Source organism: Haemaphysalis longicornis, unplaced genomic scaffold (genome assembly GCF_048455015.1).
Source record: "Haemaphysalis longicornis isolate Haplotype H1 unplaced genomic scaffold, Haemaphysalis longicornis Haplotype H1 scaffold_10, whole genome shotgun sequence".
NCBI lineage: Eukaryota > Metazoa > Arthropoda > Arachnida > Ixodida > Ixodidae > Haemaphysalis > Haemaphysalis longicornis.
Genome location: NW_027526204.1, coordinates 115241545 through 115256604, shown reverse-complemented (window position 1 = coordinate 115256604; position 15060 = coordinate 115241545). Strand labels below are relative to the sequence as shown.

Below are 15060 nucleotides of genomic sequence, written 5' to 3'. Positions count from 1 at the left end.
CGGGCAACAGGTGCACAGTCCCAAACAACGCACAAACGTGTCCCACAGACACGACCATGCATGGCCTTTCCACTCTCACGAACTCACTTCTGGTATGGGGAAACACAAGAAACAGTAACCTTTACAAAGCTTCACAGACTACAAAAATAACTACCGTAAAATACCGAGCAAGTGCCCCCCCTCGAAGTGTGAAATTTTGGGGAGGGGCCCTTTCAGGACTGCCCCATACTTCAATATGGCGGCATGTAAATGTTGACCAACCTTACTCCCTACCTCCTTCCCCCTTTGGAAAAGAAAATAACGCAGTGCATTGGAGAGAAACACATTTTTAGTAAAGATGAAGAAGACTGTGAAGCCCCTCTTGGCAAAACCATTGTTAGCAATTCATCAATGTTCCTGTCAACCGCGTTGTTGGTCCTGTTAGCCAGAGAATCCATTCTTGCCGTCATCTGGTCTGTTTTTGAGGTGTTGAACGAGGTGTAGTCGTGACGTGTTCACACGGCGTTCACAGAGGAGCAAAAGGGCTTTGGTGCCTCTCGAAAATCTTCCGAGTGTCTTCTGGATTTCGTTACAAACACATGTCATGAACCACTGCTGTAATAAAGCCACAAGCACATTCGGCTATGTCAGATGACAATAACAAAACTGCGAGCGTGTGCGGAATTAACGGCTACCCTGTGTTCTTGGATTGGATTCTGGTTTAGACAAGAGCGCAGTCAGATGTGTTCCTGGGTGGTTTTGGTTTCACTGGTTTGGGCCATTAATGGGTGGTTGGGGGAGGGGGGGGTGCGCCTGTTTGGTATTTTACGGTATTCGCATAATTTCAGTTTTGCCTTAAGATGCTCACACTAGGGCTATTTTTGAAGAACTTAGAACCCTGCCTATATACAAACTCGATTCTTGTGTCGCGGTATTGTATTTGTATGTATAAATGAAATGATCCATGCGTGCAGGAATCGGCAACCCGTAATCCTCTAGACAAAGCATACACCGGATGAAATGAAGATACTTGTAAAATACCCATAACATGTACTAACTACGGACACCAAATGTTAGGGCACATCCTACTAAGCACACTTCACTTGCTAGGACAATAGTATTTTCGAAGCAGCATATGTCACCTTCATTCACTTTTGTGCACACTCAAGCTTTCTGTTGTTGCTGTTTCCTGTGTCCTGTCTTTTTTTTTTCTCCCATTTTCTTCCTCTTTTTCTCTCCTTACCTTTTTCTGTTACAGAACATGTTGTGTAATTACAGTATACACTCGTTACAGCAGACCCAGCAACAACAGACTTCCCATTACAACAGACCCTTTCTGTTGGTTTGTTTGGTCCCCATCCATTTTAAATGGAGTCCAATCAGCTCATAACGGACCTGGCTAGAGCAGACAATTGGCTACGATAGACTAAATTCTAGGCGAAAATTGTTTCGAGTGAATGTTTATAGCGGACTTCTGCGGCCCAGCACCCGATATGCGTTTTCTTTGTTTAGTTTGGCAAGAAAAATTTGGTCTGGCAACATTGTGGCAGGCGGGTCGTTGGCGCAGCCAAGCCAAGCCAGTGGCCTTGCTTTTTTTTTGTGTGTGCAACCAGTGGCAGGGCAGATGATTTCACTGTTGGATAAACTAAGCATTAACGCTGTCGAACATGGGGAAAAACAGGCCGACAGCACCAGAAGTACAGGCGGTCCGCTCAGCCATCAAGAACAAGGCCACTGCCGATAAATGCGACTCCTGTGAGATTGAACAACAGCGTTATCAGATACATGAAGTGGTGCACCCGGAGTCGAGTCTACCCTCATCACAGTTTTTTTTTTGTGCAATAAAGAACTCGGGTTTAGTGAAGTTCGGTTCTCTTCCCCGTTCTGTTCGGTGAAAAAGAAAAGAAATTCCTCCCATCCATTGTGTGCAATCTGCCGTGGGCCGTGCACAGTCTAACTGGTCCAACTATCGATTTTACAGCTGTCCATCAGATTATCTCGTACCAGCTGTTTCAACGGCCAAACTAAAATCATAAAAAATGTGGAAGCTGCCTTGGGGGAACATCAGACAGCAATCCGATTTGTTTGACGAACGGTTTCGGGTAAACTTGCCTCGTCCCGAAGGGATTTAAAAGAGCCCAGCTAATTCTGATGGCCACGACTGATTTTTATAGCTGGCTAATAATTGCTCCTAGTTATATTCTTGCTTTATTTTCTCAGCTTACCGTTCATCTTTACATACTTGACTGCATGCACTAGGCCTTTTCCAAGAGCCAATGCGAAGCTTTGGAAACGTTTTTAAACAATTCTTTGCCTTTGCACGAACACTGTGCAGAGGTGCTGCAGGCGTGTAGTAAGAACAAAGTGTCTGTACTACTATGTATATGCAATACCGGTCGAAGTACCCCCCCGGTCAGATACGGCATACTTCAGCTACAGCGGACGTTTTTTTCTGGATTAACAGGGTTCATTGTAACGCGCGTAGACTGTATTGTAAATTTTTTTATTTTTTCTTGGCTCTACATAGGCTGTAATAAGACACTGCTCACTCTCTTCACTCTGCCAATGTACCAAAGGTGCAGGCTCTCGTCAAATCTAAACAGACCTTTTGCCTGCCCCCTCGCATCACTGCTTTCCCTGCACACGTGTGGCACCAAATAACCTTGAAATTTGATCTCGCTACAAACTAGCGCACTTGTTCCAGTAGGAGCTCACCTTACTAATGATCTTTCTCTCGGTAGGTTCCAGAGCTTTGAGCACGTCTTGGGCAGAGACTTTGCCTGCCACAATCACGCACAGGTTCTCTGGGCGGTAAAAGGTCTTGTGGTAGGCCTTGACCTGCACATTAGAGTCCGGGTTGGGTGTCTGAAGCCTTCCCGTTTGGTGATGATGATGACTGTTTGTTTTTATGGAGCAAGGCTGACAAAGGGCAAACAGTACCAAAAAACATAACCTAGTTATAAAATGGTGCCACGTGCAAATGAGATCAGGTAAAGTAAAAGTGAGGTTTAATGTTTGCCACCTGTCAATTGTCCGTCTGTATCTGACTGACACAAGGGCATCGTTTCATTCTACAATGCTACACATGCCTACCCATATCTTCTCTCTCTCTCTCTGCTGGTTGTTATCTAGACCAGCTTTATGATATGAGAATAAATTCTGCATACCACGAGTCTTAATGGCTGCAAAGAACTTGCTCACACTCCTATTGAAATAAATCAGATGGGAAAGCGTGCCAGTGTGGGATTGTTGACAGATACTAAAATTGAAAAGTAGCATAATGTATACCTTTGAGAAAAAAATGCAAAGTTGAGTGTAAACAAAATATTTGAGGGAAAGAGGGGAAAAAACATTTGGATCACTTGTTGCAGAAATGCATGCATTTTTTCCAGTTAACGCACATTTTGTGTGCATGAGAGTGACAAGCATTTCGTCTGTTTTATTTTTTTTTCTAAGATATTTCGTCTGTTTCATTTTTTTTTTCTAAGATGATGAACTACGTCCCTATGTGTTTTGAACTCCACATATAGTATATTTTGGTTTTTTTCAGTAAACCTATAGTTGAAAGTTAGTGCTGTGTGCACCGCTTTTTCCGCTGTCCCTATAGTTTTAGGTGCCTTTTCTATCACCAGCAGCACACCTAAGATAATTCAACGATAGATGAATTATCTTTTGATATGACAAGAAGCTATTACAACGCAGCAAAGGCTGCTCCACAGAAGGCATATTTCTGATGAACTGTCAGTTCGACATATGCTCCTGTTTGTGTTGCCGCAAGATGGGCAATGTTTTGGTGAAATGCAGACACAAAAATGCAGTGAAGCAAATTAATAAGGCCTCACACGTATGATGAAAGCCACTTCTTACTACTTTTAATTACAAAACACTATTGAACAAAGCATAATGAATGATTAGAAAACATTACATTTGTTTGCCCCACCCAATATTTCGAATAGAAAAAATAGTGGCCATCAGGGTGCAGCAGGCATTTTTTGTGCTATGTAAAGTCAGCTACAACAAACTTGAAATGATGTATATAGAAGTAGCACAGCATCAATATAAATGTTTAGAAAAAAATTGAACAATTCCAATATTGGCATAAACAGAGCTTCCATAGCCGGGGAGAAATCTCCACATGAGCCAACCTTCAATAACCAGGAAATAAGGAGCAAGCCAAAGACAACTAGGCAATACTCCATTAAAATTTTAGTTCAGCTTACATACATTATTTTTTGTTGCTCGCCTCCCAGAATAGGAATTGTTTCAAAAATCACTCACAAATTTGGAATTTTTTTTCAGCATGACAAACAAACTCAATGACATCACCGGAAACCACACTAGAAACTTCAACATGGCATCAAGTCTCTTCCTTTTTCTTTTACCCTTTTTCCAGACATAACAATGTCCTTGGAGATTCAATTCCACAGCGGTAACCAAATGGTTTAGGCCTAGTAAAAGAAGGGGGGGTGTCACTGTCAGATGCTTTTTTGTGTCGGCCCTGACTAGAGACGGTGAAGGAGCCCACTTTCTGATTGCTGAAGCTCTTGCGTGACAAATAGACTCCCAAACGACATCAGCAAAAATCACACCAGAAACTTCAACATGGCACCAAATATCTTCCTTCTTCCTTCAACCTTTCCTAAGCCACAAAAAGCTCCAGTCCTGGTGGAATCCCGTATTTGGAGATTTTTAAAGTGGTAACCGACTGGTTAAGGGCTACTAAGAGGCCCCGACTAAATAAAGGGGTGCCATCACACGGTGCTTTTATGGGCCTGCCTTCTGGTTGGTGGTGCTCTCCCGGAGGTTGCGCAGGAGGCCACCTGACTCGTAGCGGTAGCCACAGGGCGCTGGGTAGACGATCTGCTGCAGGTTCAGCATGCACAGGCTCTGGGCCGTGTTCTCCCGGGCCTGCATCTCGCAGTAGATCACGCCCGCATTCTCCCCTTCCCCGTTCACGTGGTGCACCTCCGTCATGAACGCCGCATCCTGGGCACACACACACACACAACCACAATCGAGACACCAAAGTTCTCCTTTTAAGGCGAAAGCCTCAAGAGGTTCCAACCAATTTTGACGAAACTTCATAGGCTTGTTCAGTTTTTTTAGCTGATTATCTAATTAATTTTGATGTGAGGTAACTAGTTTCTGTGTTAATTTAAAAAATTCCTTGATTGTTTTTGAGAACAATAGGAAAAAACTATTCAACAAAAGATTACCAGCAAGGCACGAATACCTAGATACCAGACATGGAAAATGAAACATGGGAAGCGTTTTTTTTTGTAGTTGTTGTTTTGCAGTCACATATAAGTTTACATCAATTCTAACTCCTCGGTTAAAAGTACTTCTGCTAACCAATGTAATATTTGGCTCAGGTATTCCTGGCAGTGTAAGCGTCGCGCAAGTCTATTTGCACTGCTCAAAGAATGTTTCAGGGTCCCTTTAACCAGGCAAAAATTCATGGGGAAAACACCTTAATAAGGCAGTCTTGTAATACCCTGCATGCCTTACACAGCCTCTATTTTTACTATCGGCAACTTCAGTGAGGACCAATGAATCTAAATGAGCAATTGTTTCCTTCTATGTTACCAGATATGGTGTAGGAGCTAACTGTGGGGGGTGGACCATAAGCGTGAAAAAATATGAATTATCGCGAACACTATTATTGCAAAGTGCCTCTGCAAACAGCATATCATGCATCTCTGGGAAGCAATATTACGTACCCATGTGGGTACAAACCCACCACCTTCTGTACACACCCTCTGCAATCTACTCATTCATTTCGAACCATCCTTCTATTGTTCGGAACAGACACTAAAAGAATCCCCCCTGTTTCGCCTCATCACCTTCTGGTTGAACCGCAGGTTATGGCACAAACAACCTGTTTTCAAACCTCAGCAGTGTGAAAATTTTGCAGGATCCAAGATTTTTTTAACTGTAAAACGTTCTCTTGGGAAACAGCTGATAGCAAGGAGCAGGTTTACTAGGCTGTCCAAGATAGCTAACCAGCAGCTGATAACACTTATCACTCAGCCCTTTTATCCCAGGTTAAACATCCCCATGAAAGCGATCAAGTGGACAGGCAACTTGGGATACCCGCTTTAAAGGGACCCTGCAGCACTTACAATCGACTACAGGGAATGTTTTTTGAGGTAAAGTCTATTGTCGCAGCAATCTCCTCCCGCAGGAATTCCGAAAATCCGGTTAATCTCACCGAAACTACGCGCAATGTGAAATTGCACATAGTTGTTCCCTCTCGACTCGACTCGGACAACGCAACGGAAGCTGCGTGCTCTCTCCCGGAGAGGGGGGTGGTTAGCGGCGTTCTCTTCGGCAGCCTTCGATACATCACAGGCCGGGGAGTTTTCTCCTTTTCTCGGCAACGTGGAAGGGTCTGTTTCCGGTCTGGTGCCACGAAAAAGCAGGCATGGCTGCTTGATTACAAGCGCGCACTCAGGCTGGTAGGGCGTTTTTGAAGCAATAAACGTTTCTTGTTGAGTGGTCTCACTTAAAGGGGAGTATTGGGCTCATCACTCAAACTCTGCACACACTCAAAACACAAAATAAACACCAAAACTGAGCGTACAGGTTCAGACATAGAAGAGGTTGCTACACAGCACTGACGATGGCGGATCATTACAGGAAATGTGAGAAATAAGCTGTGAAGTTGACCAGTGAAAGCCAATGGGGCAGCCATGGCCGCAACGACGTCGTTTAGGCCATTCCAGGGGTGCATAATAAGAAAAATTGAAGACAGCGCGGTAGGTTTTTCCGCGTCTTTCACAACGATTTGTGCACTCACCGCTTCATGTGTACGTGTAATATTTGGCTCAGGTATTCCTGGCAGTGTAATCTAAACATTGCACAGGATTACTTGCACTTCTCAAAGAGTGTTGCAAGGTCCCTTTAAGTTACCTTCTCTTAGAAATAAATTCACAAAAGTACCCCAACTACAACCGGCATTTTAGGATGCCCCAAAAACAAAGGCTCTCAAATTGCCTTGGAATTCTATCGATAGAAACCGAATAGAGTCAAATACTGCATAGTTTTACGTTGTAGCCTACTGGATGGCATAGTACCGGACGAAATTCACGAACAGAAAGCTATGTGGCACGATTCCAATGACAACAAACTCTTCATGAGACCTTCTGAAAGTAGTACGTGCAGGTGGGAAGCAATTTCCTATCTGTACGTTATGTCTCCATTAGTAATAACCCACCCAGAAATGAAGACAACGATGAAAAATGCCCCCATTGACGCAAGCGGGGCAACTGTTGCATCATTAAATATGGCCGAGCCGAGGTTACAACGCTGTTAATGGTCCAGAAGAAAGCTTCCAAAGGAGATTTGCTCATGGCAGACACAAAACAAAAAGATCTAGGACATTCATAGAATCCCCGCAAGAAATGTTACATTTTACATTTCATGAAGCAGAACTGCTTAGGATTGCGTGAGTTGGTTCATGAATGCCGGAAAGTTCAGCTTGAGCGGAAAAAAAAAACAACGGTAGTTGAAAGGAAATGCGAATGCAATGCTGACTATATCAACTGAATTTAGTGACGATAAAGTGAACAGATACACGATGAAACGTGGCACAACACAGAGGGATGATGAAACATCCCTCTGTGTCTTGCAATGTTTCACTGTATGTATGTGCACTCTACAATTAGTAAATCCAGTTGATATAGTCAGCATTGTGTTCGTGTTTCCTTTCAACCACTCTTGGTTTTTTTACGTTCAAGCTGAACCATACAGTGTTCATGAAGCATTACCCAAACCATCTTGCATAAAAACCTAGACAGCACATGTAGCAATACTGGCAGGAGGCATGCTTATAAACATACTCCACTAAGCAGTTGAGGGAAGCAGCCTACATCCAACCAGCATGTGCAAATTCAAACCCCATTTTTCAAAAGAAAAATGATTAGAAAGCAAATCTTTCTCCCACGAAACCTGAATCAAAGTCAAAGTCCAAAATCCAAACTGCTCCAATCATGTCAGAATGGCACAATCCGATAGACATCTCCTTTATAACGCAATGGACCCAGGTTAGATCCAGACCACAGGAAACGTTTTTTTCTTTTTAGGCGCTTGATGTGCCTTTGTCGAAACCCATTATCAAGTGCCCTCCCATTGTGTAAGTTGGCTTGCCTGTAGTAAACGTTTAATAGCAATGCTGTTTAGTAAATTGTAATTTTTCGTGTCTGCAGTTAAAAACACAAAAAAAAATTCTGAGCGCGGGCCTCGCTGCGACCGCACAGCAGTTAACAAAACCAAGAAAATGTCGAGCACTCATGTGTGCGTGCCTTGCGGAAACCACCCAGCGTCCCTGGTGCACGTTTGTCAAGCCAAGCATAGCCCCTTAGAGGGATTGGCCAAGACTGCCGGGACCGCCCGGCAGTCAACAAAACCAAAAAAATGTCGAGCGCTCTTGTGCATGCCTCGCGGCAACCGCCCAGCATCCGCGGCGCACGTTTGTCCGGCCAAGCGTATCCACTTAGGGAGATTGCCAAGATTGGGGGAAGAAACACTTCAGCGTTCGCCGTAATCGTGGCAACACTTGATCGGAGCGAGAAAAACACATCATAGTGTACGCCCCTCCAAGGTGATGTCCAATGATTATCACTTTCAAAAAAATGAAAGAAGCTCACACTTATAGCAACAATTATGGAGTAAAGGTCACTGCGGCAGCGAAGAAGAAGCAAATCGGCTGCAATCATGGACTTAAATTGTCGTGAGGGTTGTGAACGCTGCGTACAGCTTCACTACCTTCAAGTCTTCGGCGTTAGCTTCCCTCCTTTTTAAGTATGGTTACCATCAGCGGGCCAAAGAAGGCTTCACTTTCGAAACACCCACCGTCAGTGTCGGGTAGAGGACGTGGTCCAGGTAGATGGGCAGCAGGTTAAGGAATCCCTTGGGTCCCACCGTGGTCATGGTGAAGCAGGTGTGGTCAATGTCGGTCCAGGCATTGGTGCCGGACGCCAGGCATCGGCTGGCCAGCTGGTCTAGGACACCCTGCAACAGCCGCAACACTTTCCTGGCTGATAACACAGTGCGAGCACGCTTGGTCCGGACATTTCCAGATACAACTTTGGTCTGGATATACTTCCAAGTCCAACGTTAATGTGACGAAGGAAAAAGGTTTGGACGGGTTGGTAGTACATGGTTTTCACAATGAATACAAGCTCAGGCAGGTCAAGGGTTAAGGCGAATATGGAATGAGTGCTAACTTTCAAGATGCTCAAGACACGTAACCACTTTTGAGTCGTGAATGCGACAGCAATAATACCGGATAGGAAACCGCTAAGTGCTCCTTTGAGTTTTGCGCCGCAAGCAATGTTTGAGCTTTGCGATAAAATTAGTGCATATTATTTCTTAGTTGCTACGTTAGCATGTTTGCTGTAAACCGTAATCATTTCGACAACACTGTTGACAATCTACTGCCACACAGAATGGGCCTGGCTGACTGGTACCTGTGCACTGCAGGGTGAGGACAGCCTGACAAATACTGCATTCTCCACTTTCCATGTGGCTCTGCACTTGCCCAGGCATTACAGCCCTTTTCTGTGTTTCATTAAAGGGACCCTGTAGGAAACCAGCAAGTTGGTTTCAAATGAAAGTCTGACCTTTCCATAGCCATATTAGTGTTGATTCGGTGCCGAGAGATGCCTCATTGCTGAAAAATCAAACAACACTTATAAAACATGACGCAAACAGTGACTGAAGCAGCTGTTTGCACCACGATAAACTGGAAGCAAGGAAGGAAGCGGTGATGTATATCAGTACAGAAGCGACCAAATACAACGCTACCACGTACCAAGCGGTTTGGTTAATTTCGGTCAAATCAGACGCACTTTCCCAAACTCCCTCTCCTTTGCAGCTCTGGACTGACAAGCCAAATGTTCCTTCATGACACCCGTGATCAGTATTGGCACTACGAGGCCCCGCGAATTTTGACGGCGCACCAACAAAGCATGCATAGCTTCACGCTTCCTCAAAAAGTGGCACCGCCGCCCCCCAAGTGTGGACTAGTAGCACCATCCACTGGCAGCCAGGAAAGACGTTGCACGCATCCCACACTTCAACCCCTTCCTGTGCGAGTATCGCAGTATAGCCAGTGGCAGCGACACCAATCGCCCAATTTTCGCTACGCATAAAAGTGGTATATTTGTGGTCTCGGTGAGCTAATCTATAGATTTAGAGCAACTTGCATTTTGACTTCAGTGTCCCTTTAATACGACGCATGCGCTTTAGAACACTTCACAGTCACGTGGATTTGGGAGTTGGTTTTCGATGCAGATGCAAGTTTGTGAGTTAAATGGGCCGTTTAATGGCTTCATATTAAAATGAGAACCCCGGAAAAGAATAACGGACCGTGTATCTAGCCACTTGAAAGGGGTAAAAAAGAGCACAGGTGAAGGGGGCATCAAGCAAGCCATTAGAAAATCATGTGAGGGTGAAGTAAATGAAGATTTAAAGCCTAAAATACAAACAAGCACTGCTGATAAATTCATGGCTACTAACAGTGTGCACAGACAAGGGACAAAGAAAGAAACAACAGGACGAGCGCTGACTCACAGCTAAAATCTAACTGAAAAACACAATAAATACTACTACCAATTGAGCTGGGCTTGGCAGACAACCGTTAACAAGTGGGCATGATAATGCAATTTTTTATTGTCACTGTGCATGACTGCAAACCAGCTACAACCATGCTGTCAGTAGCCATGAATTAATACCAACTTGCTCGGTTGTCCATTCTGTTGCAATAAATGTCCAACATCAGTAAATGGGCAGACAGAAACTTCACACCCCCACCAACGACCTGATACAAGCTGAGCAAGGGGAGCATATAAAGCAGAATTCCCTAGAACTCCGGCCCACCCACTGAAGCTACTTTTTACAGCACTAAACATTCACTGCGGAAAAAAGAGACAAGGGCCGCAGAAAGATACATGACACAATACATGTATCTTTCTGTGGTCTTCGTCGCTTTTTTTTGCGCAGTGAAGGTTTAGTATGAATTACCGCCACAGCCAAACCTGCACCTTGTCTTCTCCGCAGTCTGTTACAAGACAAGAAATAAGGACAACACCAGCTGCACCTTCCCTCCTCTTATAAAGAAACGACACTGCCACGCCAACTTCTTAAAAACAACTCTCAGACAAGCTGCCCTAGCTGTGACAGTATACTGCAGAATATATCATGTGTGACTTTTTTGAGTGGCAAGGCAACCCTGCTTGAGGGCAGCTTCCAGCCTCCGTACCTTGAACGGGTACGCCTCACTGCCCATGAATACAAGGTGCTCCAATGTGTGTGGCAGGCCGTCATCATCTTGGGCTTCAGTCGCTGCAATAACAAATGCAACAGCTTAGGGCAAGCGCGGCATCATGAGAAATCGCTGACTCTCAAACATACTTAGCTCTGATCGCCCAGAGAGCCCCTACTTACGGGAAATTTTTTTTTTTTTCAATGACACAAGACAACAAACTGGCCATACTGAAGTCTCTCAGCTGAATATTATTTGCAATGTTCTCATGGAAGTAATGGTCACCGTCATCGGCGTCTTTGATGTCTTGCCTAATGACGTAGCCGAGTGATTAAACTTTGGATGATGACTTCATAGCGTCAACTTGCATGTCCCAGGGAATCACTCATGAGGCAGCGCCCAACCATCTGCTGAGTGACACGTTTCTATACGTCAAATTCAAAGGGCACACCTTAGGCAAGCTTGCGCCATCTAGTGACGTGCCTGCGATGTTGTGTCCGAATAAGCCGAGTGATGCATCGCAGGCAATAAGAAGTTCAAGAAGCCAAAACTAGGCTATAACAGGTTCTTCGAATGCAGCAACCATTACATAACTTTCTTAGTTTAAGCAGCGATCTTCATCTATGTGCCACGGAGAATATCTAATAGGAGACAAAAGAACCCAACGCAGTCACCATGAGTGAGCGACCAGATCATGAAAACCAACACGAACTTTTACAATGCTTTGCAGCTGCGACGACAAAGGAGAGGGTGGCAGATCACAGCGGCCGCACAATTTCTCCTCACGACAGATGCCGCTAGCTCGACCCTGGGCAAGTGCTCGTAACTTTATCTGCATGGCCGCCCTAGGTAGTGACATTTCCCCCCTCCTGTATTGTTCTACTACTCCGTGGCAAGGTGCAGAATTAACGCACTTATCATTATGCCCCACCTCAGTAGCTGCCCGCAAAACGAATTATGCATAAATCTGTTCCCTAAGACAGGCCTGTCCCCGCCGAAATCACCTCTTAAACATACAGCAAACTAGAACCAAACACACGTGCCATTCTAAATCAGGAAATCCAGGCACTGCCGTCACTTAAGTGAGCACGCAGAAAGAGCGAGCGTTTTCGTTTTTATACATCTGGGCAGCGATTTCATCAGCTGGTGGGAAGTTACCACAACTGCTACACGGCAAGTCTCGCGCAGCATGAAAAATGAGCCACTTCATGCTGGAACGCAAACAGATTACGCCGAAACCCTTAAATCCGCCGCGCCCGCAAATGAACGCACAGCTGCTACCCCGCAAGTGCCGCGCAGCTGGTGAAACGAAAGCCCATATCAAGCTGGAGTTTAAAAAACGCACACAGAGCAAACCGAAACTCAAATTTGCCGCGCTAGTACATGCGCAACTGCTACATTCGCACTTGCTACTCCTCGCCGATGGAGGGGACGTGCGGTCGGGTTGGCGTAGAGCCACTAAATAAGCTAAGTTGGTGCACAGAACTGTGGAGATAGCGTGCTTACCGACGCAGAGGAAGCCGCTGATCAAAGGGCCGTCGAATTCTGAGACAAAAACTGTCAACCCGGTTTTCGTAGATCGATATTTTGCCAGAGGAAGGTCCCCATCGGTGCGGACGACGCTGATCTCTTGGAAATTACTCATACGTTCCGTGCAAGGGCCGCTGGGGCTGCGAGAGGCCTATTTGGACGCACCGCGTTCGACTCCAAGGCCCGTGGGTGCCGATGGTGCTTGCGCTTGCTGCTGGTAATGCCGGCACGCGCATTGAAAGCTGTCAGGTGCACACGAAGAAAAAGAAAACAAGCGCTTACGCGCCATTTTGGTATTTTTGGGATAGCGTATAGATGAAAGTAATGACAACATAGATACAACAGGATAACTTATCTGAGGTGATAAGCAGCGCCGCCTGTACGATAACAAACGACTCCTAAAGGGGCCGAGTCGTGGTCTCCGCGATCGCCGGCATTACCCAACTAAGTGGATTTGGTTTCGTTTTACTGCCCTGTGAAAATGGAACGAGCATTTCTAGGAAGAAGTCGTGATTTCCGGCTTCATTTCTAACTACGTTGTTAGATTCTAGCTGGAATCGACAGCTTCAACTAGAAAAATTCCTTGCCTAGCTAGAGACGATTATTTCCAGCTTGGGGGTTTTTTTCTTCTCGCTGGCCGGCGGATTGACAGATTCTAACTGGAAGTAAATCTCAATCCCGTAGAAATGAACTAGAAACTGAATTTCTAGCTAGATAAATTTTCTGGTTCAATAATCTAGGTATAAAAAACATATTTTCACCTGGGTGGGTAGCACACACTCACGAAACAACAGACCGCATTCTAAAGGAGCGCACGAAACTGCTGCGTCTTGCTGGGCGGCGGTGTTCATGTGATCGGCTGCGGTAGCGTTAACATACTGCTGACCAAGGCGAGCGCCGACGCCACACTCTCTCCACCCTCTCCCGTACCCCGGCCAATATGCCACACTTACCGCTCCCACCCGTGCCTCAGCTGGTGACCAACACCAACACCTGCCAACACCCAGCGCCAACTTCACTCTCCCCACAACTCTCCCCCCCCCCCCCCCTCATATGCTTCTAGAGGGCCCTCTCTAGAGGGCCCCTCCCCTTTCCCCCAGACTTGAGGTAAGCAGCTTCGCTCTAATGTGCGAAATTTGCGCTACTTGTCCACTTTTTTGTGGCGGTCCGCTAGGTTGAGGTTTAATTGTTTGGTTTAATTGGTGGAATGTTAATTATTCGCACTCTAATGCTGGCTGTCCACTCTAAGAGAAAAAAGAGAGAAAGTAAATAATATTTCATTTCAGCGGGGTCTGGGTTATACAAGCGATGACCGGCGGCCACAGCTTGCCAGTGCCCTAGGCAGAGCTAGCTCATTGCGTTAGGCTCTTCCGAGCCTCCAGGTCTGAGCATCCCGGCGCCTCCAAACAGTGCTTGCCGAAAAAAATATGGAGGTCTATTTTGACCTGCCGAAAACACAGTTGGTTCAGTTGGAACCAATCGGTAAAGGAAATGGTTCCAAATGGACCAATTGTGTTTTCGGCAGGCTTTTTTTTTTGGAAAGGGGGGGGGGGGGGGGGGATGGATATGCGGTGTCGGTCTCCGGGGCAGGTGATCAATGATAGTGGGGCTCTTCGATTTACAGTCTCGGACTCACCGCGGACTCCCCGAGAAGCAGTCCGGCGTTCGATTTTCCCATGTATCCCTATGGCTTCGGGGAATCCGCGTTCTACCCGCGGACTATCCCCGGTGAGTCCGAGACTGTAAATCGAAGAGCCCCCGTGTCTTGTGCACCACATGCGGGGCGCCCCATTCAGGTGAGGGGTCGAGCTTGGCATACATTTTATGCATCCTGGCTAATATATCGGTCCATATGCGCTGCTCTGCACGAGGCGCCACATGCATGGTTGTTCCTCAGAGCTCACCCGCCCAGACAAGTCATCCGCTCCGAAACCGCTTTTCCCACTCAGCGACTATACATCCGACGAGTCTTTAGACTTCTGGATTTAAGTAGACACCGAACAGAACATTTTCTGCTTTACTGAAGCAGTTTGATTAATTCTGTGTTCGCCCGAGCATGCAGCTGAGTTGCCACAATCAATTAACGGCTTTAATTTTTTTCCCAAGGCAATTAAAATAATCCATCACCCACGCCCAAGTTAGGTCGCATTTCGTGATCTATTTTGCTTAAAACCAAGAATTCAAAAATTGAATAAAAAATTGGCTGGCGATGCGATACTCCCTAATGCGATACTCGGGCGCAGCATCAGTGCGCTGAGGCAGCACTCACTCGTGGGTTCTCTAGA

The 15060-nt window shown here is 45.8% G+C and overlaps 1 protein-coding gene across 2 annotated transcripts in view; it reads right to left on the bottom strand.

Annotated features, from left to right (window-relative positions):
• Positions 1–13117, bottom strand: part of LOC144159157 (uncharacterized protein C05D11.1-like) — a 96838-nt gene extending 83721 nt beyond the window's left edge. Inside the window, exons 1-5 of one of the 2 annotated variants that reach the window (XR_013320254.1) lie at positions 12752–13117; positions 11243–11325; positions 8833–8991; positions 4756–4965; positions 2695–2817 (exon numbers count right to left, since the gene is read on the bottom strand). Coding sequence is in view for 1 of the 2 variants with exons in the window: in XM_077690474.1 (XP_077546600.1) it covers positions 2695–2817; positions 4756–4965; positions 8833–8991; positions 11243–11325; positions 12752–12890 (714 nt within the window). In the remaining variant the exon portion in view is untranslated. The remainder of the gene's footprint in view (positions 1–2694; positions 2818–4755; positions 4966–8832; positions 8992–11242; positions 11326–12751) is intronic. The other variant, XM_077690474.1, reaches the window with a different exon arrangement.
• Between the last annotated feature and the right edge of the window lie 1943 nt (positions 13118–15060).